The sequence below is a fragment of the Rattus norvegicus genome, chromosome 7, assembly GCF_036323735.1.
Source record: "Rattus norvegicus strain BN/NHsdMcwi chromosome 7, GRCr8, whole genome shotgun sequence".
Taxonomy (NCBI): Eukaryota; Metazoa; Chordata; class Mammalia; order Rodentia; family Muridae; genus Rattus; species Rattus norvegicus.
The window spans coordinates 48,049,256-48,072,840 of NC_086025.1; the positions used below are offsets into that span (position 1 = coordinate 48,049,256).

General features: G+C 45.8%; 1 protein-coding gene across 2 annotated transcripts in view; it reads left to right on the plus strand.

Annotated features, from left to right (window-relative positions):
• E2f7 (E2F transcription factor 7) overlaps positions 1–23,585 on the plus strand; it is a 42,175-nt gene that overhangs the window by 12,375 nt on the left and 6,215 nt on the right. For both annotated transcript variants that reach the window (XM_006241321.4, NM_001108092.2), the window contains exons 4-11: positions 2,266–2,434; positions 6,556–6,846; positions 8,217–8,375; positions 9,684–9,818; positions 19,002–19,187; positions 19,671–19,740; positions 21,311–21,791; positions 23,200–23,455. In XM_006241321.4, coding sequence (XP_006241383.1) covers positions 2,266–2,434; positions 6,556–6,846; positions 8,217–8,375; positions 9,684–9,818; positions 19,002–19,187; positions 19,671–19,740; positions 21,311–21,791; positions 23,200–23,455 — 1,747 coding nt within the window. The remainder of the gene's footprint in view (positions 1–2,265; positions 2,435–6,555; positions 6,847–8,216; positions 8,376–9,683; positions 9,819–19,001; positions 19,188–19,670; positions 19,741–21,310; positions 21,792–23,199; positions 23,456–23,585) is intronic.

Genomic DNA, 23,585 nt, shown 5'->3' on the forward strand with positions numbered 1-23,585 from the left:
ATGCATCTTGAGTCCATTTGGAATTGCTTTCGTGTGTCAGGAACACAGCTGCTTGTCCCTGTATGTTTAGTGGTCTGTACATTTTCCAGGAGCTCCCTCTCCTTCCGTTGGAGACATCTACCATATGTTCTGCATGTGTGTGTTTCTGTTTCAAGAGCCTTCTCCTCTCTTCTGGCCCATTTGTCTCTTCAAGGCCAGCCCCACTTTGCAGCAAGCTTCGCCAGCAGGCACAGCACAACCTTCACCAAATTCTTTTTTTTTTTTTTTCCGGAGCTGGGGACCGAACCCAGGGCCTTGCGCTTCCTAGGCAAGCGCTCTACCACTGAGCTAAATCCCCAATCCCACCAAATTCTTAAAGTGTGTAAAGTGTTCCCTGCTCTTCTTCCATATACGCTCCCGATCAATCGGTTGTTTCCCTTTGTCTCACTGCTTAGACCTGGCCCTCCCAGAATTCTCTGTAGACCAGGCTGGCCTCGAACTCACTGAGGTCTGCCTGCCTCTGCCTCCTGAGTACTAGGGCTAAAGGCGCAGGCCGCCATGCCTGGCTCTAGATTTTAATAGGATTCATCTGACTGAAGGGATTGGAGAGCCATTACCCTCTCCATGGTGCCGAGCCTCCTGTCCGTGAAAGTGGTCACAGTCCTACTGCTCTCGAAAACAATGGTTCTCGGCCTTCCTGGAGCTGCAGCCCTTTAATATATTTTCTTGTGTTTTTGCTGACCATCTCCACCCCAAACATAACATTATTCCATTGGTACTTCATATCTGTAATTTTGCTGCTGTTGTGAACAGTAATACAAGTATTTTTGGAGATAGACGCTCGCTAAGGGGGTAGCGACGCACAGGTTAAGAACCACTGCTCTAAGATCTTGAAACTTTTTTAGATTTACTCCTGAAACCCTTATAAATAGCATCTTTTGAACTTAATTTTCTCTTGCTGTACAGTTTGGGTTTTTGGTTGACTGGTTGGTTGGTATTGTTTGTTTTTGGTTTGGTTTGGGATTTTTTTGGGTTTTTTGGTTTTTCAAAACAAGGTTTCTCTGTGTACCCTTGGCTGTCCTGAAACTCCCTCTGTAGACCAGGCTGGCCTCGAACTCATAGAGATCCGCCTGCCTCTGCCTCCTGAGTACTGGGATTAAAGGTGTACATTTGGGTTTAAACATGTCTTCTCCTACTCAGCCGTCCTGCTAATTCCTCTAATTTTTCAGATTTTTTTTTTGAGTGAACGATCATATATTTTTTCAGGATGAAGAGGGTTTGTTTGTGCTTTCCAGCCCTTTGCCTCGGTCTTACATCCCAATGTATTCACTAGGATTTCCCACATTAACCAGAAAAGGGCCAATAACTGGGTATCCCTGTTGCTTTCCCGGTTTTAAGGGGATGCTCCCACGGTTTCTCAGCTTCTGCATTCTCAGGATTGTGCAGCGTGAAATCTATCAAGCGCTTTTTTCTGAATCAGTTGAGAGAATCAGATCACCTTTCTCTTTGGGTGTGTTTATTGAGAGCCTTTTATTTTCATCGGAGACCTGTTTAAAGGTGAGTAGAGACAGGAATGCTACCTGAGTCGTCTCAACAACAGAAGACTCTGACTCACTGGCCCTTATGGAGCTTCATCAAGATTTGGTCCATTTTGAGCTATCTGACAGTTTTCCGGGTCTCTCTATCTCGTGCTTTGTCAGTAACGGTCACCCAGAGTCCTGGAGAGCAGCTCCCTGCTGCACTGGGTCCCGGATGAAGGCTGAGATCCCATCTCCTCAGCAGGCTCCAGCTGCTGCTGCTTCTGCTGTCAGGTCTCCCGAATGAGAGGCAAGCGGGGAGCCGCCTGACCAGGGCGGCGGCGGCGGCGGCGGTCCTGTTTTAAACTTCTAACCAGGAGTCTTGGCCTCTTGTTATAAATGAGAAACAGCTTAGTTCAGAGAAAGTAACAGGAAAAACATTAAGAAAATTGGAATAGGGCTGGAGAGATGGCTCAGCGGTTAAGAGCACTGACTGCTCTTCCAGAGGTCCTGAGTTCAATTCCCAGCAACCACATGGTGGCTCACAACCATCTGTAAAGAGATCTGATGCCCTCTTCTGGTGTGTCTGAAGACAGCTACAGTGTACTTATATATAATAAATAAATAAGTCTTTTTTTAAAAAAAGAAAAATAGACTAGAAGTTGTTTTCACTGGAATCGTGAACGGTGTGGGTCACTTTGCCGATGGCTTGCCAGCATCAGTTAAGTGATGACCATGACACCTCCTCCCTTCTGTCTGCCCTCGGTAGCTTGATGTGGTTGGCGACAGTGCTGTGGATGACTACGAGAAGCGAAGGCCAAGCAGGAAACAGAAGAGCTTGGGGCTGCTGTGCCAGAAGTTTCTAGCTCGCTATCCAAGCTACCCCTTGTCCACGGAGAAAACCACCATCTCCCTGGATGAGGTCGCCGTCAGCCTTGGTATGTATTACCTGGTTTCCTAGAGACCTGCCGTCTATGACAGTAGGAAGATGGTTGGTTACCTTGGGCGGGCCAGAGGCATCAAGTATCCTCCTTTATTAACAGAGGGGCCCTGCAAGAGGGTGAGCACGGGGGTGAGGGCAGAGCTGTCTATCACCACCAAAGGCGCTTAGAATCCAAAGAAACCTAGACCTCAGGAACCAAGCAGAAACTCCTGAGCTTTTAACCTTAAAAATGTGGGGATTGAAATGATGACTTAGTGGTAGAGAATTTGCTTAGCATGTATCAAGCGGGTGTAACCACTAACTCATACATGGTGAAAATGTGTTTAAAGGTAAAAGGTAATATTTTTACACTTACACAGCCGATTAGTCTCATCCTAAGTTCTTATTTCAGGATCTAAAAATAAAAGCTGGGTAAAGGGGTTGGGGATTTAGCTCAGTGGTAGAGAGCGCAAGGCCCTGGGTTTGGTCCCCAGCTCCGAGAAAAAGAAAAATAAATAAATAAATAAATAAAAGCTGGGTAAGATGGTTTATACCTGTAATCCCAGGACTCTTGTGACAGAGGTAGGACTATAAGATTGGAGCCAGCCTAGGGTACACAGTGAGACTTCGTCTCAGAAAGAAAACCACAGGTATCTTGCTCTTTAACAGTGCTTCAAAGAGTTTGGAACTAGTACTAATTGTTTCCCATGTAAAACAAAGAACGGGGAGCAAGAACATGATGCTTGAACACAGCTGGACGTAACTCCAAGAGCTAAGCTTCCTAACAAAGACGAGGGCAGATGTGCACGTGTGTAAAGTGTGCTGCCTGGCACAACTGTAAACACGTACACAGTTGCTTTGGAAGGGAGACCCCTAGTGGACAGGGACTGCATTTGGTTTCAGGATGATTGACTTAACACTCGTTAAATAGAAATCCTGCTAAATGGAGGTTTAGCGGGGGATCCACTTAAAAAAAGCACGGAAGTTTTACCTATGGGAAAACATTTAGGGGAGAAGCTAAATGAATGACCAGTTATTTGTGTTTCATAGCTCTCTGTCTTCTGTACCCCAGAGAAACGTGTTATAGTAGCAGGCTGTCAGTGGGAGTCATTTGAGCTGATAACTGAGAAGATTCTGTTAGAAACGGAGACCACGGAGAGACGATAGGTTCTGAGGGGAAGACTGGAGGCTAGGTGGGCAGACAGGCCTGGTTCTGAACTTTGCAACCTTTTCTCGTCTGTAACATAAACTTGGAGAGAGGTCGCAAAGTTGGGCTAATAATAACAAGTGTAACTCAGTCCCAGCAGGAGTCTTGGAAAGAAATCCTGCAGAAAATGAGGGTTAACCACCAGATCATCCAGTGTCCTCATCAGGGTTCATAAAGTTTCCCCTGGCCCCCCGCATCCTGGCCATATACTCAGTTTCCCCTGGAAGTTTTACGCTGGTTATCGGTGTTGTAGGACACAAAGATGAGGTATTTGAAGGGGAATTTAGAGTCCCAGAGAGGGTAAAAGAGGAGACTCTTTCACCCAACCCGTAAATCCCACCATGTTATACCTCCTGGAACCAAACCCCAGAGATTCGCACAACAGCTTCCTGATGTCCCATGGCGACACAGACGTGCTAAGTAAAACAAACCACCAGCTCTTGTCATATGAGACTGAAAACTAGTGTCGCTCCCTAGGAACTATTTTCCTCAGTGACCATCTCTTGGCCTTGAGTCTGAACCCTTTGCTCCCTCCTGGACTTGCAAGACCTCCATTTACCCAAAGTTGTGCAGGATTTGAAACTGCCATGTCCAGGATCTGCTGCGATACGGCCTTGACTCTGGTGTTAATGACCGAGCACTTAAAGACTTGGAAAGGAAGTTAGTAAACAGGAAACAGAACAGCCTTCGCTTCTTACACTGAGCTGAGTGGTGGTCTCCATTGGTTCTCAGGGAAATAGACTAAAGAAAGCATAGTAGTCATCAGTAAGTCCTTATATGTACAACTAGGACCATAAGTAGAATTAATTAGACCACCTCAGAACAAAAGAGGGAAGGAGGCAGAATGCCCTAAGAAAGCCCAGAGTAGTCCTGTAGGTCCTGAGACCTGCGAGTGGAACTTTATGTGCACAGCCCCATAAACCATGAAACTTAGGCATGATTGGGATGATGACCGATTAAGCTGTCAAGAGGCTGCCACATTCGGCGTTTACCAAAACGACCTACCAAGTGCCCATTTACAAGTTCTTATTCTCAAAGCAGGCAGAACCTTCCTTTTCCCTTCCTGGGACTCCCAACCGTTAGGTGGAGAATAACAGCTGATTTATCAAGCACAAAAATACAAAACAGCCAGGCCTATGGCCACCCCCAGGGAGTCTCAGTGCATTCACTTGGCATTTCTAGTGGTCAGGTTTGTGGGAAGGAGGTGTTGCTGTGTGAGCACAGACTGGAGAGAAGAACCAGATAGCTCTGCACAGAGGCTCCTGCCAGAACCTTCCAGCAGGGCAGCTGGCACTGAGCCTGGGGTGAGGGGCAAGCCGGTCAGGATCATGAGTGGAAATGTTCTGACCGACCGTGAAATGCCTTCATGTGTGTGTGTGTGTGTGTGGTAAAGCCCCTCCTCGTCCCAGAGGATCCTTCGTTCTTTGGTGTCTTTCTCCCATTATATCTTTGAAGAACCCAAAACTACCTTCTCTGGGACCATTTCTGGGAACAGAGACGGCGCCTCCTTATAAACAGTTGGGTTTTCTACAAAGCTCCCGGAGGCTTTAATGTGGATACCTAGATGAGAGCAAAGGGAACCGCAGGCCTGGGGCCTGTCACACCACACTGTGAGTCACACACCAGAGGTGGCTAGACTCTGCCTCTGCCAGCGGCGGGGGTTTTAGGCAGCTCCAAATCGTGTTATGTGGAGATGCAGTTAACATCTGTTGAGGACCCTTTAGAGTAATGGCCAGCAATCGTTTTACAGTACTGTAAAACGTACTGTACTGTAGAAAGGTTAAATAACGTCCCAGGGCGGGACACTTCGAAAGGACAGATTGAGGATTCGTGTCCGGGGAGTCTGATTCTAGAGCCTTCCATACTTAACTAGCATATATATTTTCAGTAATCAGAAGAATATTCCAACTTGGGGGAGTGCAGGGAAGGAGGTGAGTTTCCCAGTGGCCTGCACTGAGCTTTGGCGTCACTGCTGTTGGCCTGAGGTTAGCAGATGGTGAGTGAAAAGAAGGGGAGTTACTGCAAACCATGGCATATAGACAGCCCGTGTTCCTCCAGCCACATGAGAAGGGACCCCAAACCCTTGAGTCTGGGGTTTCCAGTCCAAAATGGAAGGCAGTATTTATCATCCATTTTCCTTAGCAGACCAGTCAGGGTTTGTATATTAATTATTTCTTGCATCATTCAAACTCCCAAGAGAGGCCAGGACTGTCCAGTGAGGAGATTATCGGCACGGTCGACTTTATGGTTAGCGTTGCTGTCTGTGTGACAGGATTTAGGATCATTACAGGAACACGTCGTGGGTGAGCCTATGAGGGTGTCCCCAGAAAGGGTGAACCGAGCAGGGAAGACCCACCCAGTATGTGGCAGCATGATCCAAGGATTCCCAACTGACTGAAATGAGAAGTCAGGACAAACTGAACAACAGTCTTGTCTCCTCTGCTTCCTGACTATAACTGTAGTAGCCACTTCCTGTCCCAACACCATGACTATTCACCGTGATGGACTGTCTCCTCAGACTATGAGTCAGAGCAAACCTTCCTCACCTCGCATTTGTCAAGTATCTTGTCACCGTGAGAGACTAGAAACTAATATAAGTCTGCAAGTTAGGAATTCGGTCCCAACCGGCCAGCTGTTGAGTCCAGTAGGCACGCTGTTAGCCACACTGGCACGTGCTGTTTGCTTAACCGTGCTATGCTGTCGCTGTCACACAGGTGGCCGTCTCAAGGGTACGCTACCTTAGACATGTTAGAAGGTTGGTTCCCAGGAAGAACAAGCAAGGTCTGTTTGAATCTTCCTCAGAAGGACTCAGGGATTCTCCACAGCTGCTACACATTAACTTGGACGTCAGACACGTGCCAGGCCCTTCAGGAGTTGGTACTCAGAAATGCTCATTTGCGTGATGTCTTTGGCTTCTTCTGTGCAAACAGGTGTGGAAAGGAGACGCATCTATGACATCGTAAATGTGCTGGAGTCTCTGCATCTGGTCAGCCGGGTAGCTAAGAATCAGTATGGTTGGCATGGTCGGCACAGCCTTCCCAAAACCCTGCGGACCCTACAGAGACTGGGAGAGGAACAGAAATACGAGGAGCAGATGGCCTGCCTCCAGCAGAAGGAGCTGGACCTGATGGAGTATAGGTTTGGAGAACGCAGGAAAGATGGGTCTCCAGATCCCCGAGATCAACACCTACTCGATTTTTCTGAATCCGACTACCCCTCTTGTGAGTCTGTTATAAACTCGTGAATAATGGCCAAGGGAGGACGGTCTCCTCTAAAGAAATTGACGGCTAAGACGTGAGGTGTCAGTGTGACAGCCCTCGGGGATGCACTCTCTCATTCTGTCTACTAAATGACATCAGAGGGCTCCCAGCCGGGCTGCCCTCTCCACCTCACATGTGACCTCTCTCCTGGTTAGAATGTGTGAGCCCTAAATATACCGCTTGCTTTTGAGACTTCACACTAAAGACATTATGTTCTCAAAGATATTATTCAATTACTTGTTAGAGTAAATTACCAAGGGAAACAGTCTCAGTAGCTGAAGCCATTAAGAAAGACAGACAACCCCTGCTTGCCTTTGGTACCATTTGTTTTGTTTTGCTTTTTTTTTTTTAAATATCTATATATCTTCCTTTGTCTTCCTTTACCCCAACTTAACATGTCTTTTCTTCTTGTTATAAACATTGGTGCCCATCGGCCTCCCATCCTCCCCATTGTGAGGATGGCACATGCCAGGCCTCACTGACACCCTGCCTTGCAGTATTCGACACTGAAGGAAGAATAGAATGGTTTTCTTTAGCTCTCGAGCTTCATGACTTTTAGCCCTACTCCATGAGGAAGTACTTAGCCATATAGCCAGAGGAGGCACTCGTCTACCAGGATTCTCTACCTGCCGTCCACAGAGACACGCTGATAATCAGTTTCCTCTCTGTGTAAAGGCAGACACCTACTGTGTCAGGGTACATTCTAGACACTGTGATGACAGAGACAAATGAGGTTCTTGGGCTAGGGAGATAGCCGAGGGCCTGAATCCAGGTCCCCAGTACCCAAATAAAGTAGCACACAATGGTGTGAGCCCATCTGTGATTGTAGCACTGGAGAGGTAGATAAGAGGACCCCTGGGGCTCTGACTTGCCGGTCTAGCTGTATCAGCGAGCTCCAGGTTCTGTGAGACTCTGTCTCAAAAAGTAAGACGGATAAGCAATTGAAATACGACAGGTCGACCCCGGCCTCCACATGTGAGTGCATCAACCATACACACAAATGGAGTTCTTTTGAAAGAACAACTGAGCCCTAGCCCTCTCCTTTCATCTGTCTGCATTAAGGCTTCTCTCATGTGATGTAAGTATGAAGTGTTACAAGCAGTAGAAAATCCCCATCTTGGAGTCTGCGCCTTCCATAGTCGTTTTACAAGAGGCAGGAAAATCCTTCCGATTTCTTTATGGGCTTATTTCTGTGATGTGCATCCAGTAGGCTTCTGCCTATTCCTGGATGATCCTTGCATGTGCTGGCAGGGCGAGGTGGCTCTGGAAAACTAGTAGCAAAGTCTTTCTTGTGGTAATTCATGTTGCGGTGATATTTTCCCCCTTTTTAGCATCTGCAAACAGTCGAAAAGATAAATCTCTAAGAATTATGAGCCAGAAGTTTGTCATGCTGTTCCTCGTCTCTAAAACCAAGATTGTTACCCTGGATGTAGCTGCCAAAATCCTCATAGAAGAAAGCCAAGATACCCCGGACCACAGTAAATTCAAAAGTAAGAGCTTTCACCTAATCCACGTATCAGAACAAAGAGAGAAGACTGCGGATGCTGTTTCCCGCCTCTGAGATAAATGTGTACAGAGAGGGTTTTTATTGATGGTGCTGGTATTGGAGAAATGTATTCCTTGTGCTCATAAAAGCCTTCTGTGCTTTTAGAGGTCAATCATATAATACAACCCAGCCAAACCCAAGTCAGAAGCCCCCCACCCCCTGAGATTACAATGGACAAGGAGGCAGAATGCACCCGAGAGCCCAGGCCAGGGAGGGTGTGATGGCTGTGCATTTCTCTATGCTGACACTACATCCAAGCAGACTGTCTGAGTGTTCTTTCCCCTTTCTTCCCCATCCCCCGCCTACTTCTCTGAAGGGTGGAGATGAAAGTTGTCTACAGGTAAGCAGGAGAGGAATGCTCAGGGTTGGGGTCTGGGAGGGTACAGGGCTGCTCTTAGAAAGGAGAGAGTCTCGGTGTCCTACCCACGAAACTTCCTTCCCGAGAGCGTTCCTGAAGGGTCCGTGCCAAGGTGAACTCTCCAATTGCCTTTTGGTTTTTGCTGGAAAAATAACCACCCTGTGGATGAGATGCTAAGATTAAGTCCAGCCCTGGCAGGCCCTGCCGTCAAGTGGACATCTGACCCTTTATTCATATCTTGAGTAGAAAAGTAGGCACACTGTCTTGTCCTGCTTTTTTTTAACACGCCTTCTCTGTCTTTCCATGTCTCCCACTTTCATACATGCAGTTCCCAGTGGTTTCTCCAGAATGCGTTCAGATGCCCCTCAGACGTCTCCCGCTTGGCTAGGGTTTTAGGTGGGCAGCTGTTGTTTTTCACAACTGTACGTCATGACCTTGAACCTTGGGCATTCTGTGTACCCAGGAGTGTGGCTTCACTGGTTCCCCGGGGAATCCCTGTCATTTTCACAGGGCAGGTGCCACTACCTTGGGCTGGGGGACACACAGGACAAGCGTTTGCTGCCCACATACCAGAGTTACAGTCACTAAGCCTTCAGTTGTAGCCTGTGTCCCCCGTAGTTTTGCTATTATGGAGCCCCCTGCTTATCAGCAGAGGATTCTTGAGATGCAAAGTTGTGGGAGGGGAAGGACACATTGCCCTCTCCCTACGTCTTGTGTGTCTGCAGAGGCATCAGGTACAAAGATCTTGAGTGGCATCATGACAGAGCCACTAATCTCATACTACCTGTCCCCCAGAAGGTTTATGTGGTAGCCAGGGGATGGTCCCTGTCACATAAATTAAAATGTGACGGCATTACACGTGGCATGACCGTAGTTGTGTTTTATATCTTCAAGCAAAGGTACGGAGGCTCTATGACATAGCCAATGTGCTGACCAGCTTGGCTCTGATAAAGAAAGTTCACGTGACAGAAGAGCGAGGCCGCAAACCAGCCTTCAAATGGATCGGGCCCGTGGACTTCAGCTCCATTGGTAAGGACTTCCCGTATGTCCTTTTCCCATTCTCTGTGTCACATGGGATGTTAGACTAGTGACCTCATTCTTATAACAGTAATTACTCTCCAGAAAACACAGGTGCAGGTTGCCACATACACATCAGAAAGGAAAACACTAGAAGCTTAGAACATGGGTTTCTGTAACTGTTAAAAATCTTCCTATTTATACGGGTTTTTATTAGGTTCTGGAACTTTTCCCTGAAAGTTTAGGACTGAAGGTCTGAAGTGACACTTCTGAACCTGGGTTATTTCCACATAGGCAAAAGAAACCATCGTTTTTATGGGGAAATCCCAAATAACATGAAAAGGCTACAATCAATTATTCAAAACTAGCATGACATAAGGCAAGTAGCTTCTAAGTCTAGCGAGGACATAGTGACTACCTTTTATGTAATTTAGTTAAAAGGTTAAATACACCATAATTTTGCTAAACTATAATCAAAGATATTACCTTGTGCTTATTGCACAGTTAATATCTAGGCCATTGGAGGCTGGGTCTTCTGTGAAAGGAGCTTCACGTGTGGCTCTGCTACCTGGATACAACAAGCCTGTAAGAAAGGGTCATTTTACCCTTTCAGTGTTGGCATTAGTGGCATAAATTTGTGTCACATAAATAGGATTTATAAAAGATATAGCTAGCTCTCTACATCCCTGATAACATTAGAGTCTAGATTATAAAAAAAAGAAGAAGAAGAAGAAGAAAGAAAAACCAAGTATAACTACTGAGTGGACTGCAGGCCAGCACTGTTCCACATGTCATGAGAGATTTAAGCTCTGCAGGGTAGTCCATGCACACATAAAATAGAAGGCGTCATCATTGTCCTGCTTCAGTACCTTCACCTGTGAAACCTTCTCCCTTGCGTTTAAAATAGTCGGCATGCATTCTGGGCTATGTGGCACTAAGCACTTTCATCCTTATGTAAATATGGAGTCTACCCACATCCGAAAGGTCACTAGGTAATGCAGTCGTATGGGAGCAGTGCTACATTACATAAACGCTACACCTGACCCAAGCATCCCGTGACACGTGGATATGTTGTCCTACCCGATATCTGGCTCAAATACCAACCCCGTAATGTTTTCCCGGTCACGTAGAGTAAAGAGCACCTGCCGTGGACAGCTGCAGCATAGAAACGGTATTCGTATTACCCTTGCCCTACACACCCGAGGGCAGATCCGTCTTTTGTGTCACCCGCTGAACTTGGATAACAAACTTTTGTCAAAGGCACAGAATTAGCACCAGTTTGGAAGTTAGAAAGCAGTCGAGTTCTAGGAGGGTGGTACTGGCTCTGTAGCAATTCAGATCATATAAATTAAGATCAGTTGGACTGGATTTTGGTAAATTTGAAGAATAGCATATTTAGGGATCAATCTGGTCCACATTGGGGAGATTTCCCATCCTGATTTACGTAGAGAACATAGGGTAGACAATGAGGTCACATACAATGAGCTGGGAACACACTTTAGGACGGCCTCTAAAGGCAAGCCAAGAATTCATCCTCGCTATAATAGAAGCGACAAGGAGTCTTTGAGCAGAGAGGTTTCAGAGGAGAAAGACTGCAGTGTGGTGATGCCATTGAGCCATTCAGATCAGTAAAGACGTGAGGTTCTGACAAGAAGCCAAGGGGTTCAGATTCCTGCACAGCCTATGAGACCACAGCTGCTGGAACCCTGTTCCGGTTCAGTGAGGATGACTTAGAATCAGGTCAGGAATGGTGAACTGAACGTTCCCTATCCTTCAGTAACCTATATTACTTCTTCTGTGTTCTCTAGCTCCATTACTGATAATATCATCAACCCAGTGACCTCTCTTAGAAAGTCCTTAATATCTTCCTCACCCCTTAAGGTTCTCACATAACTGTCTCCCTCTTCCCTCTCGCCATTAGCACAGTTTATTGTATGTGGGTGTTTTCTTTTTAATTTTATTGGAGTATCACTAGGGTGCAATAAGTAGCACAGAGTTTAATAAGTTTTGAGCATGTAACTGGGTTAAATAATGAAGGTAGCTTCCTCACAAGTGGTCCTCCCTTCATTCACTCCCTGCCAGCTCGTCCCTAGATGCTCTGCTTCTAGGACACACACTCAGGGTCTGCGTGTATAATTCTTGGATTGTAAGTGAATTACGTTAAGTTGATCTCCATCACTTATGGATTCCATCTGTGTAAATCCACATGCCATTGAAATTTATTTATCATTCAAAAATGAGTGTTTGTGGCCTTCGTGGTAATTTGCATATATGCAAAACAACAACAAAGGGGGTCGTTCCAGTAGACTCATTCCTAGATGTGGTTGAACAAGGAAGGCTTCTTGTTTCAGCTTCACAGTCTTTAGTGTCATGTGTCACATACCTGTACTTTTTTGTCAGTGACTCTGCTACTTAAAATGGCTCCCTAGAGGGACAACAGCAAGATGACTCACTCTAGACACCCTCAAGTTGTAGTTACCACCCATAGAGTGATTTTCATTGCTACTTCATAACTTTAATTCTGCTATTGTTACGAATCGTAACATAGATGCCCGATACACAAGATGTATTTTCTTTGTCACAACTGACCCGAAGGGGTCCAGACCCACAAGTTGAGAACTGCTGATCAAGGGAGAATGAGCGTGAGGACCACTTGCAAGATACCTGCAAGGCCTAGGAAAGAGCCCACCATCTTGAAATTCGGTTCATGTGGCCAGGATGTTGTTCCTAAGTAATTGAGCCAGCTCAGCCTTGTGAACCAGCCTGGCAGCCCTCCTCATCTCAAGAAGTTCCTTGGGCAACGCACCCTGAGTAGCTGCTCAGTTTACAGCGGTCCCTGTGTAACCGGTGGCTCTTCCTAACTTCCTGTTGCCCCAGAACCACCTGACCATTCATGTCAGCCCGCCCTAGCTAGAACCAGCATCCCAGCAACCAGCTGGTGGCTGAGGCCCACAGTGGCACAGTACTAGGAAATCTTTGGGAAGTTTGACCTACAGAGGCCCCGCTGGAAAGAGTGGCCCACCCCTCCATGACCTTAAAAGCAGCCACCAATCCACTCAGACTTCTGGAAACCAGTTCTGTGGCCCTACTTCTGGCCTCAAGTAGCAACTAGACAAACTCCTCTCAGTTTCCTCCCAAGGAAGCTCTACGAAGCAGTCTGGACCCTTACCCACCTATTTTCAGACCAGGAACTTGCCAGACAGCTGGCCTTGAGTATATTAGCTTCCAGAAGCCTGAGAATTCACCCATGCATCCCTCAGACATGCACAGGAGCCCCGACAAGTTCCACTTGTTTGCAGCGCTCAAATATTAGCAGGCACCTTGCTCCTGAGCATGTTCTCGAGCACTCATCTGGACTCTCGGGACAGCATTGCCTCTGTAACAGAATGGACGGGCATCCCACATCCAGATCCACTGCAGAGCTGCCAGCAAACACACTTCCCCTGAGATAGCCACTTCTCAGCTGGCAGTGTGTTCTACATGTCCTGCAGCGTGAACCTCTAAGACACCCACGTATGTTGCAAATGTTGATTACAACTGAAGAAGGTGCATGACTAAAACATCTGCCCGGAGCCTCAGCTGAACAGCCTGTCCGCCATTGGACATGTTGCCAGGAAAAAGCCTTACTGTAAAAACCACCCTGTAAAACTGGTAGTCAGTGGTTCCGCCAGCTGGACAGACATCCAAGTCAACACACAAGGAACATTTTTTAAATGTAATGGAACCGCATAGTAAATTCAGCAATAGACTACAAAGAGAAGGAACTTAATTACCTGACAGAATTCAAAAGTATAATTCCAAGAAATTTAATGAGCTATGAAAGTATACGGACAATTCAATGGAATTGGGAAACTAGATTGTGCATGTAAGGAACTTAGCAAGGATCAGAAGGTCAAGTAAAAACCAAAGAGAATCTTTGAGCCAAGTAACAATTAAAAAAAAAGTCAAGAGGCTGGGCAACAGAATAGATTACACAGAAAAATTCTGAACTTGACATCCTTTGAACAGGCAGGTTAAATACAAAGAAAAATGAAGAGAGAAGAACTTCATGCCTTTGAGACTTACCCAAGTAGAAGTAAGCAAGCATTCATATGGCGTTACTCAGAAGGGAAGGGTCCGGGGATCCAACACTGCTGTAGAAAGTGCTGTGAAGTTCTCAAGTCTTGGGAACGATGGAGAAATCCAATCTCAAGAAGCACTCAGGCACACGCACAAAATCTAAGAGACCCGACAACAGAAGCGCCCGCCCCTCCGGCGTGTCATTATTAGATCCAAAAGCACACAAGTGGCATTCTCACTGGACCAGCCCACCTCTCTACCATGGCCTTAAACTGGGGGAGAATGCCGCCAGAGAGTGGACGTCCTAAAAACTCAGTGGATAAGAGCGCTTGCTGCATGTCTGTGAGAACCATTTGGGATACCCACACCTCCACAGCAAACACCTTTAACCCCAGCTCCAAGGGGTCCAGTGCCTTCTGGCAGCCATGCTCTCAGGTACACTCCCCTACCTGAATGCCAATGACCAATCGCATACACAATAAAGGGGGAAAATGTTAGCAGAGAACACAGTCTCCGGGAGAGTAATCCTTGAGAAATGAGGCTAAAATCTTTCCTAAGACAAAGCAAAACCTGATTAAATTTACCCCCACCGGAACAGCCTTGTAGACTTGTAAGAAAATCCTCAGGCCGGTGAGGTGACTCAGCAGGTAAAGACGCTTGCTGCCATAGAAACACACACACACACACACACACACACACACACACACACACACATACACATACATACACACATACACATACATATACACATACATACACTCACACACATACACACACATACATACACACACACATACACACATACATACACACACACATACACATACATACACATACACACATACATACACTCACACACATACACATACATATACACATACATACACACATACACACACACACACACACACACAATTGTAAAATAAGGATAACTTTGAAATGACTAAAGCAGTCTTAACACTAGGAGCAAAAGGATAACTATACCACGAGAAAATAAAACATGCTAGCAGAATAGTTCCACAAAAGACAGAGTCCAACCTTATTGACGTAGAAATAAGAGAGGAAGAGAGGAAGATGCTCAGAACAACCAGATAATGAACAGATTGATCAACGTATGTCTTGTCAGCGATGACAGGGGATGCACACGGATGACACCCCCTATCAAGATGCAGGTCTCTTCACCTACACAATGAAGAACAAAGAAGAGGAGAAAGAGGCCATGCAGATGGGCACTGAAAGGAGGAGTAGCTGCATCTTTACATCAGATAAAATGAGCTTTGTACAAATGGAAAAAGACCCAATGGGTGTTTAATCATTAAAGGATCAATCCAACCAGAAAAGTCAATGTTTATGTATACACCCAGTACTAAAGTACCCAAGTACAGAAAGCCAACATTGTTAGATTTCAAGGGAGAGATGGGTGGCGAGGCAACAGTAATTTCAGGTGGCATTTAGCTAGCCCCGCATTTCAGAGGCAAAAACAGATGATCTCTGTGAGTTTGAAGCTACCCTGGTCTGCAAGGTCGGTTTCAGGCCAGCCAGGGCTACAGAGAGAGACTGTCTTTCAAGAAATGAATGAACAGTGGAGACCTCAGTGCAATGGGTGGGTCAGCCGGATTTTCAGTATTGATGAAAAAACATCCAAACGAAACTCTGTTAGAGTAATCAGGCAGACAGACACTCAGCGCACATTTCATCTGACAACTGTAAAGTACACGTTTGCATCAATATGAGAAACCTTCTCTAAGGTCACGTGCCACACCACAAAGCAAGGCTCAACAATATAAATAAATTAATAAATATCTAATAAATTGATATAGTGTCTTTGACCACAAAGGAATCAAACTAGAAGCCAACAAAAGAACTTTGTAAGTTGTACAAATGCATTGAAATTAGACAATACTCCCTTGATATTCCATCAATGAAAAGATCAAAAGGGATATTTAAACTGAAAAAAATGGAAATTAAGTACAATATGAAAATCTGTGGGACGAAGCAGAAGTAACAAGAAGGGGGTTTATAACAATTACATGCTTGTATTTAGCAAAAACAAGTTTCAAATAAACAGCTTAATGAGACAAGTAAAAGCCAGAGAAAAGCTGAACAGAAGTAAAGAGAAATGTTAGCTACCGTCTCAAATCTTCCACCATTCTTGCCCGGCATAGCACTGGAAGTCTTAAGACCATCAGGACAGACATAAGTTGGAAAGAAAGGAATAGTGAAATGGCCAATTTCCAAGCAGCATGACTTTATGTAGAGAAAAAAACTAGACACCACCAAACCTGTTAGAAGCAACAAGTGGATTCAGATAGATTGCAGAATACAGACCAACAGACAAAGATGGGTTATGTTTGCCCACAACGGTAACAAGAAGGAAGTCAGGGAAGCAATCCTATTCGCCACAAATAAAATGCCTACAAGCAAATTTCACAAAAGGGTGGATTATCTACAACAGAAACTGCATCCCGGTGAAGGGAATGGACCACAACTTCTCAAAATTGTAATCCCAGTACTTGGGAAACAGAGACAAGTGGATCTTTGTGAGTTCTAGGCCAGCTTGGTCTACATATTAAATTCAAGGGTGGCAGGACTACATAGACACCAAAAAAAAAAAATGAAAAAAAAATTCTGAGCCAAAACCAGCAAACCAGAAGTGTTACAATATTAAACTTCAGAGCCTTACTGCAGAGTACAGACCCAGACAGGATGGTAGTCCTTGACTCCAGAACATGCTAGAGCCGAGAGCTAGAACATCCAAACAGAACAGCTCTGCTTGCTAATCAGCATAGCAGAATAGCAGACCAAGAAGTAAGTCCTGTTTACAGCCAACTAATTTTTGACAAAAGTGACAAGAGTCTCTTCAATAAATGGTGCCAAGAAAATGCTAACAAAGACTCTGGAGCCCCATCTCATACACACACACACATAGACACACAAAAAGTGTGCTGTTAAGCCATGATTCTTCTAGAAAAACAACAGGTAAAATGCTTTAGGGCATTAATTTAGTACAATCCTAAAAGCATAGTCAATAAATAACATTGGAAAATAAGAGTATGACAAACCAAAAAAACCTCGATACAGCAAACAGTGAAGAAGCATTCTACAGAATGGGAGGAGATCGTTGTTAACTCTCTGGCAAGGAAATAATTTCCAGACTATAAAATTCAAACAACAGGTCTGAGGGATGAGTAAAAAAACAAAACAGTTATCTGTCTGAGCATCCTTTAGTCACATGGGAAATGGAAGTCAAAGCCACAGGGAAATGTCTCGCTCAAGTTAAATGACTATATATCCAAAAGACCAAATACACACTCTTTGGATATGGAGAAAGAGGAATCCTTATCATTACAAGGATTGCCAAGTAGTCTAAGCCATAGTGGAACGAAACACGGGGGTCCCTCAGAAGTGAGAGACGAAGCTACCGGTCGTCCACCAGTCCCACTAGTAGCCATCGGGACTGAGACCAGTGTGCTGAGGAGAGACCTGCACTCAAGGTTCCAGCACTGTTCACAACAGCCGAACTGGTATCAACCTGTCTGTCATCAGATAAAGAGAGAAAATGCAGCATGTGTGAACAGGAGACTCGACCCCTTTCCCGCTGCTGAGGCAGTAACATTTAGTCAACAATGCCCTCCTCCCCCCGCCGTGTGGTGAGATTTTCCTACTCTGCCTGCCCTGTGTGAGCTACAGGAGGCTCTCCCTTCCCAGTGCTTCCTTCCCTGACCTCACATACTGTTCTGACTTCTCACACCACACTGAGCACCTTAGGAGCCCTTCCCAGGCCCCAGGCATTCTGTCTCATGTTTGTCCTCTTCAGCCGTGCCCTGTGAACTCCACATGCCATAATGCATTAGTTCTCCCAGCTGCGCCCTCGGCTCCGGGAAACTATCAGGTTCCTTCACCCCAACCTAGAAACATCCTCCGGGCAGTTCAGTTAGGGCAGGCAAAGCTCGCCTGGTTTTATTTCTGCTTTAAGGGGTCGCTGTCCTCCCAGATCCTAAAAGCCACAGTGTATCTGTTTCTGCTCGGGTTTATTTGATTGAGGAGAGCAGGCCAATATGGTCCGTGAGACTGGCTTGACCTATTTTTTTGTTCTTTTGTTTTATTTTCTGATTTTATAAAAGGAACGTGTATTTGGGCTTTTGTTATGGGAAAGCGAAAGCCGTAAAGATTTCTTTCTCATTCGGTTTCAAAGCTGTATGAGATGAAAGTGCACTTCTGAAAGGCCAGCTGGACTCTTCAGCGTGTTAAATCAGACTTATAATTAAAATATGTGCGCTTTGCGCTTTATAAGAATAAACAGCCAAGGCGGGAATGACGATCCGGACCCCAGGGATGGCTGCCCAAGTTATAGAACTTTCCAGCTTGACTTCGCACTGGCACCCGGAAGCATTAAATGGTCTCCATGCCCAGCTTCAGCCCTGAGGGCTGCTGGCCTTAGTGCTTTGGTCACTTGGTAACCAGGCCTCTACCTGTGTCAGAAAGAAAGGAAAAGGCAGAGTAGGGAATTGAGACTCGTTTATGCAATGCTTCAGCAAGAGGCTGATCTCGATTCATCTTAAAAGTGAATCTCAAAATACGTGTGTGGAGCTGAACACGGTCGGGTTTCCTTTGCTGTTGGGCCCTAACGGAGCATCAAAATGCCAGGTCTGTTCTAATTTGGGTTGAAGAACATCTTGCCCCACTTTGGTTGCAGTTAGAATAATTTTAGGATACATATGGGTTCACTTTCATTTTATAGTTAGCTGCTTTCCTTTTTCTAGTACATGGAAAGAAATGAGGGTTTGAGATAGCTCATTAATTTTTTTTTAAATAGGATAACTATTTCAATTTTAAGTTCAAAGCCATCTCTTTCTTAAATTTATTTATCTTTGTTTTATATGCAGTGATGCATGAATGTCTGTGTGGGGGTGTCAGGTCCCCTGAACCTAGAGTTACAGACAATTGTGAGCTGCCATGTGGGAACAGAACCTGGAAAAGCAGCCAGGGCCCCTAACCACTGAGCATCTCTCCAGCGCCCTGGAAGCGTCCCTTAGAGAGATGAGAATGACCAAAGGTTGTGGCTGTGTAGCAGCTCTGCAGTGCTCTCTCTCTCTCTCTCTCTCTCTCTCTCTCTCTCTCTCTCTCTCTCTCTAGATGAAGAACTCTTGGACGTCTCTGCATCTGTCTTACCGGAACTGAAGAAGGAAACATATGGTCAGATTCGAGTGTGTGCAAAAGAGAGGCTGGCGCGGTACGGTTCCTTTAACACGGTTCAGACATCTGAGAAGATACAGAGAAAAGTGAACTCCGAGCCCAGCAGCCCACAGGGAGGAAAACAAGGTATCTGCCCCTTCGAGTCCCTTGGTTGCCATGGAGGAGTAGCCTTAGCAATATGCAGGCATTTTCAAATTATCTCTCTGGACCAGGCCATTTTTTTTTTTAACCACCAATTTTTCACTTGCCTGAAGTCAAACCATTATTGGCTGCAAAAGACATGCTGACTTCACAGTGTGCGAGCATAGCCCCACGCCTGAAATTGATCCAGTCAGCCTTGATCAATTGGCTTGGTATGCTTGGCCTCCTCGATATGTCACAGATGTTTATGACTTGGGAAACAAGACTTGTTTCGCTTTCTTGCGTATTCTTAATGAGACCTGGAATCGTCATTAACAGCTGACGTCTGGCAATTACCCTTTTTGAAACAAAACCAGAACAAATGTGGGGTAGCCGTCATAATCCCTGAGCCGCGAGGAATGGTCTCTGTTGTGTGCATCCGCGCATGTAAGGCTCTGTCTATTTGCTGACCTTCACATTCCCTTCCAGGGCCAGCCTATTCCCTGGAAATTGGGAGTCTGGCCGCCATCTACAGACAGAAAGTAGAAGACAGTTCGCAGTAAGTAGTCTTCATGAACCCAGAGTGTGTTCTCTTCTATTTCTTGGTGTTAATTTTGGCCATATTGATGTTGATCAAATCCAAAAATGGATTTTTTTAAGCCACTCTTCTTATGGAGTGATACATCTTTCCCTGTGTGCCCAACCCAGAGATAATAGGACACAAATGCCTGAAAACTGTCCCCCACCCCACCCCAGCTACGGTAGCTAAAGGAAGCAAAATGGAAGAGACCAATACACTGAGAACTCACAAGTTCTTCTCATCACCGTAGCTCAGTTATCTAGTAAACACCAGGTGCTTTTCCAGCAGCCTCCATGTTTATTACCCTCTATACCTGCAGTCTTCTCAGAGGCGGGGATACTTATCCTCATTAGAGAGAAAAGACACTAGAATCCCGAGACGTTGAGTAAGTGGTCCAGGTTCACATAGCTCACCGGGGTAGCTGATCGGACCCCCCTCTGAGTTAAATGTGGGATGCGATTTCGAAGGCATCTTAGGGTCATAGAGCACTAAAGAGGGGATGAGATATTTAACGGCAGGCATGTAGGAAGAAACAGGCCATGCGTGCAGCGGGGCTCAGGAGAGACAGAATGCTCATTAGTGTGGCTGCCGTTTGTCCAGATAGGAGAGTTAAAAGAAATATCATTAGTAAGAAGCATTTCAGTGGGCATCGTGAGGATAAAGGCAATTATCACCAAGTCTGATGACCCAAGTTCAGCCCCCAGTTCCCAGAAGTTGCCCTCTGACCTTCACACGCGCACCATGATACCTGTACTCACACACACGTATAACAATAATGTTAAAAGTCTCTCAAAAAATATAAATACAAGGGAAGTGTCTGAGTAAGGCTCCAACTGGCAAAGTGTTGACATTCAAGAGGGTTTGTATGTATCAGACACACAGTAAGGACTAATGTGGGTTCCGTAAGAAGATCCTCCTGGCCGAGGTTAGTAGTTAGGGTAGGAAGCAGAGACGGCTCCCGTCCACCATGGCGCAGATCTGAGCCGTGTCAGCTAAACACAGAAAGACAACGACGGACTGAAAGACGGTGACTTAGTAGTCAGAGGCATTCGATGGCATAAAGGATCGGGTCATGGTGAGCTTTCTGGTAGAGAGGGAGGGGTTGACAGCCAAGACTGGCGAACACGTTAGTGGTAGATGGACTTGCTGCAGCCTGGTGACTTTCAGAGCTCAGTTCCTGCCTAGGGAGGCTGTAGTTGAAGAGAACAACTCATCTTTGCAAAACCGACCCTGGGTAAAGTGTGCCTGATCTGCGCAGCCCACAGAAATCCACATCCTCCGCTTACCAGATGTTAATCTAATTCAAAACCAATAGCTGTGGAAGAACCAGTGTCAGCCACCTGAGAGCCCCAACATCTCTTGCACATTGGCACCTCATGTCATCCCTAGCCACCCACTACAGTCTCCCGGTCCTCCTCTGTGTGACAAGGGAGGGCATTTGAACATCATCTAAGCAGTCTTGGGTCACTTCTGGCTTGAAAAGCTTAGAATCAGGAACTGTGGCAGTGCTTGGAGACTTGGTGATGCTCATCGTATCCTTTTATTTCAGGGGGGAAGCCTTTGTCAATAAGAGAGCTGCACCTCCAGCAAGTGTCTTGGACCCTACCCTCCCTGTTGACTCCGAATACTGTGTTAAGCCTTTAGCCCAGCCAGTATTTTCTGTCGCGCAAACAGATTTGCAGGCCTTCTCCGCACAGAATGGTCTAAACGGACAAGTAGGTGTCCCCGTTCCTTCTGCAGCCTCGGATGCGGAGACCTTAAAGTCAGCTCTGCTTGCCAGCCAGCCCCTGGTATACGTGCCCTCCACGTCACTCTTCATGCTATACGGGAGTGTGCAGGAGGCACTGTCCCCAGAGTCAAGGTCAGAGGAGGATGGTAGTGGCTCCGATGTCCCAGCTGACCTGTCCCTGGCACCCACTGCTCAGAAGCGCCTGTGTGAGGAGAGGAATCCTCTGGAGGATGATGAGCCTGCTGTGAAAAGGCAAAGTCGGGAATTTGAAGACAGCCCCTTATCCCTAGTTATGCCCAAGGTAAGGGAGTGTGAGTGAATGTATCTGGTGCCAGCTCTGAGTTTGATGAGGTCACATGTTCCCAAGAGGTATAGTCTGGAATAGGACTATATTTTCATGTGTCCCTCATATATTTCATGAAGCACTAGACTGGCTTTCCCAAAATAATCTCGCCATAAAATAATATTATAAGAAAGATGATTTTTACTTAGGAAAAAAGTCACACTTATAAAATGCCCCCCAAAAACATATATAGAAGAAAAAGGCTTGCCTGTTAGGTCAGAGTAGCAGTCACTGCTAACATATTTGTATATTTCTTCTCAGTCTTTATGAACTCAAAAAAAAGTTTGGAAACATTAATCGTTTAGGCCCTGGAACCAGTGGGGTCCTGAGCCAGGAATGTGGCTGCCTCGTGAGGGCTGAGACTAGACTGGGCTCTCTTCACCGCCCAGAGATCCTGGTTCCTTAGCTACAGAACAAAAAGACCAAAAGAGACTGAGAGGCACCAGAGTGCTTTCCTCACAGAACTTCCATTGGGTCTGGGTAGGTCAGAGGCACATGGCATGGAAATCACTCCATTAATTAATAGTCTCATTACTTAAAAAAAAAAATAATGACTTTGCCTTCCTCTTGCCAGAATGGGTTTTTCTGATTTTATATACAGCCCAGCATTTCAGATCAGATGTGTAAGGAGCTGGTAGGCTTGGTAACAGTGGCGAGAGAGACAAGCACGGGGAGGTGCCTCAGAGCAACCAGGGTACATTGAGTACAAGTGGGAAATTGTCAAAGAACAAACTTAGGGAAAAGTAAATTCAGTGTTTATTTATAAACTGAAGGAGAAGAAAAAAACATGCAAGCCTTGACAAGCACGTGTGTCAGACACCAAGGCGTCTCTGGGCTAGCTCACATCTCTTAGAAGACCCTAAAACAGTGATTCTTGGCCTTTCTAATGTTCCGACCCTTTAATACAGTTCATGTTGTGACCCCCAGCCATAAAATTATTGTTGTTGCTACTTTGTAGCAGTAATTTTGCTACTGTTATGAATCGTTATCTGATAGGCAGCATGTATTTTCATTGTTACAAATTGACCCAGGGGCGGCAATAGAACCCTAGGAGAGAGATTACAGCCCCAACGCTCCTAATGGGTTACCAGCACAGGGGCTTCTCCTTCATAGTCCGAATGCCATGGCCAAATTGGCATCACCAGAATCTCCATCATGTCTATATTTAGGTGTCATAAGCCTACACATACATGTACACCCGTTCTCTACTGTACCTATAAATAGAATCAAAACAACTGAGCCATGAATCCAAATGACACACGGCTGTTCTCTTGTCTGTGCGGTAGATAATTTAAGAAAACTCTTCTAAAATTGATTACTGGAATTTTTACTTGGCTTTTCTGCTTTCTGGTTTGGTTGTCCTTAGAAACCCTCAAATTCCACAGACCTCGCCTTTCCTGTGACCACGGGAAATGGGAGAGCTACACCCCTGGAAGATGCCTGTGTCAAGGGTCAGCTCCCTGCTGCAGAAGACGCTTCCGGAAGGGCTGTCCCAAATGGCTTCATTGCTTCTGAATGTGGAAACCCATCAAGAAATCCAGACACTGAAAAGTCTTCCAACGACAACGAGATCACCAAAGACCCCTCCCTGCTGCAGTATCTGTATGTTCAGTCTCCCGCAGGTAAGGGGTTCCCGAGGCGTTCCTCACACTGTGCACTGGGCTGTCATCTTTGCCAGCATCACTTGACCAGAGAGAGAAGTTTCTTGATGTATTTATTATACCTGCTTCACTCAAAGCCTCTGTAAGTGAA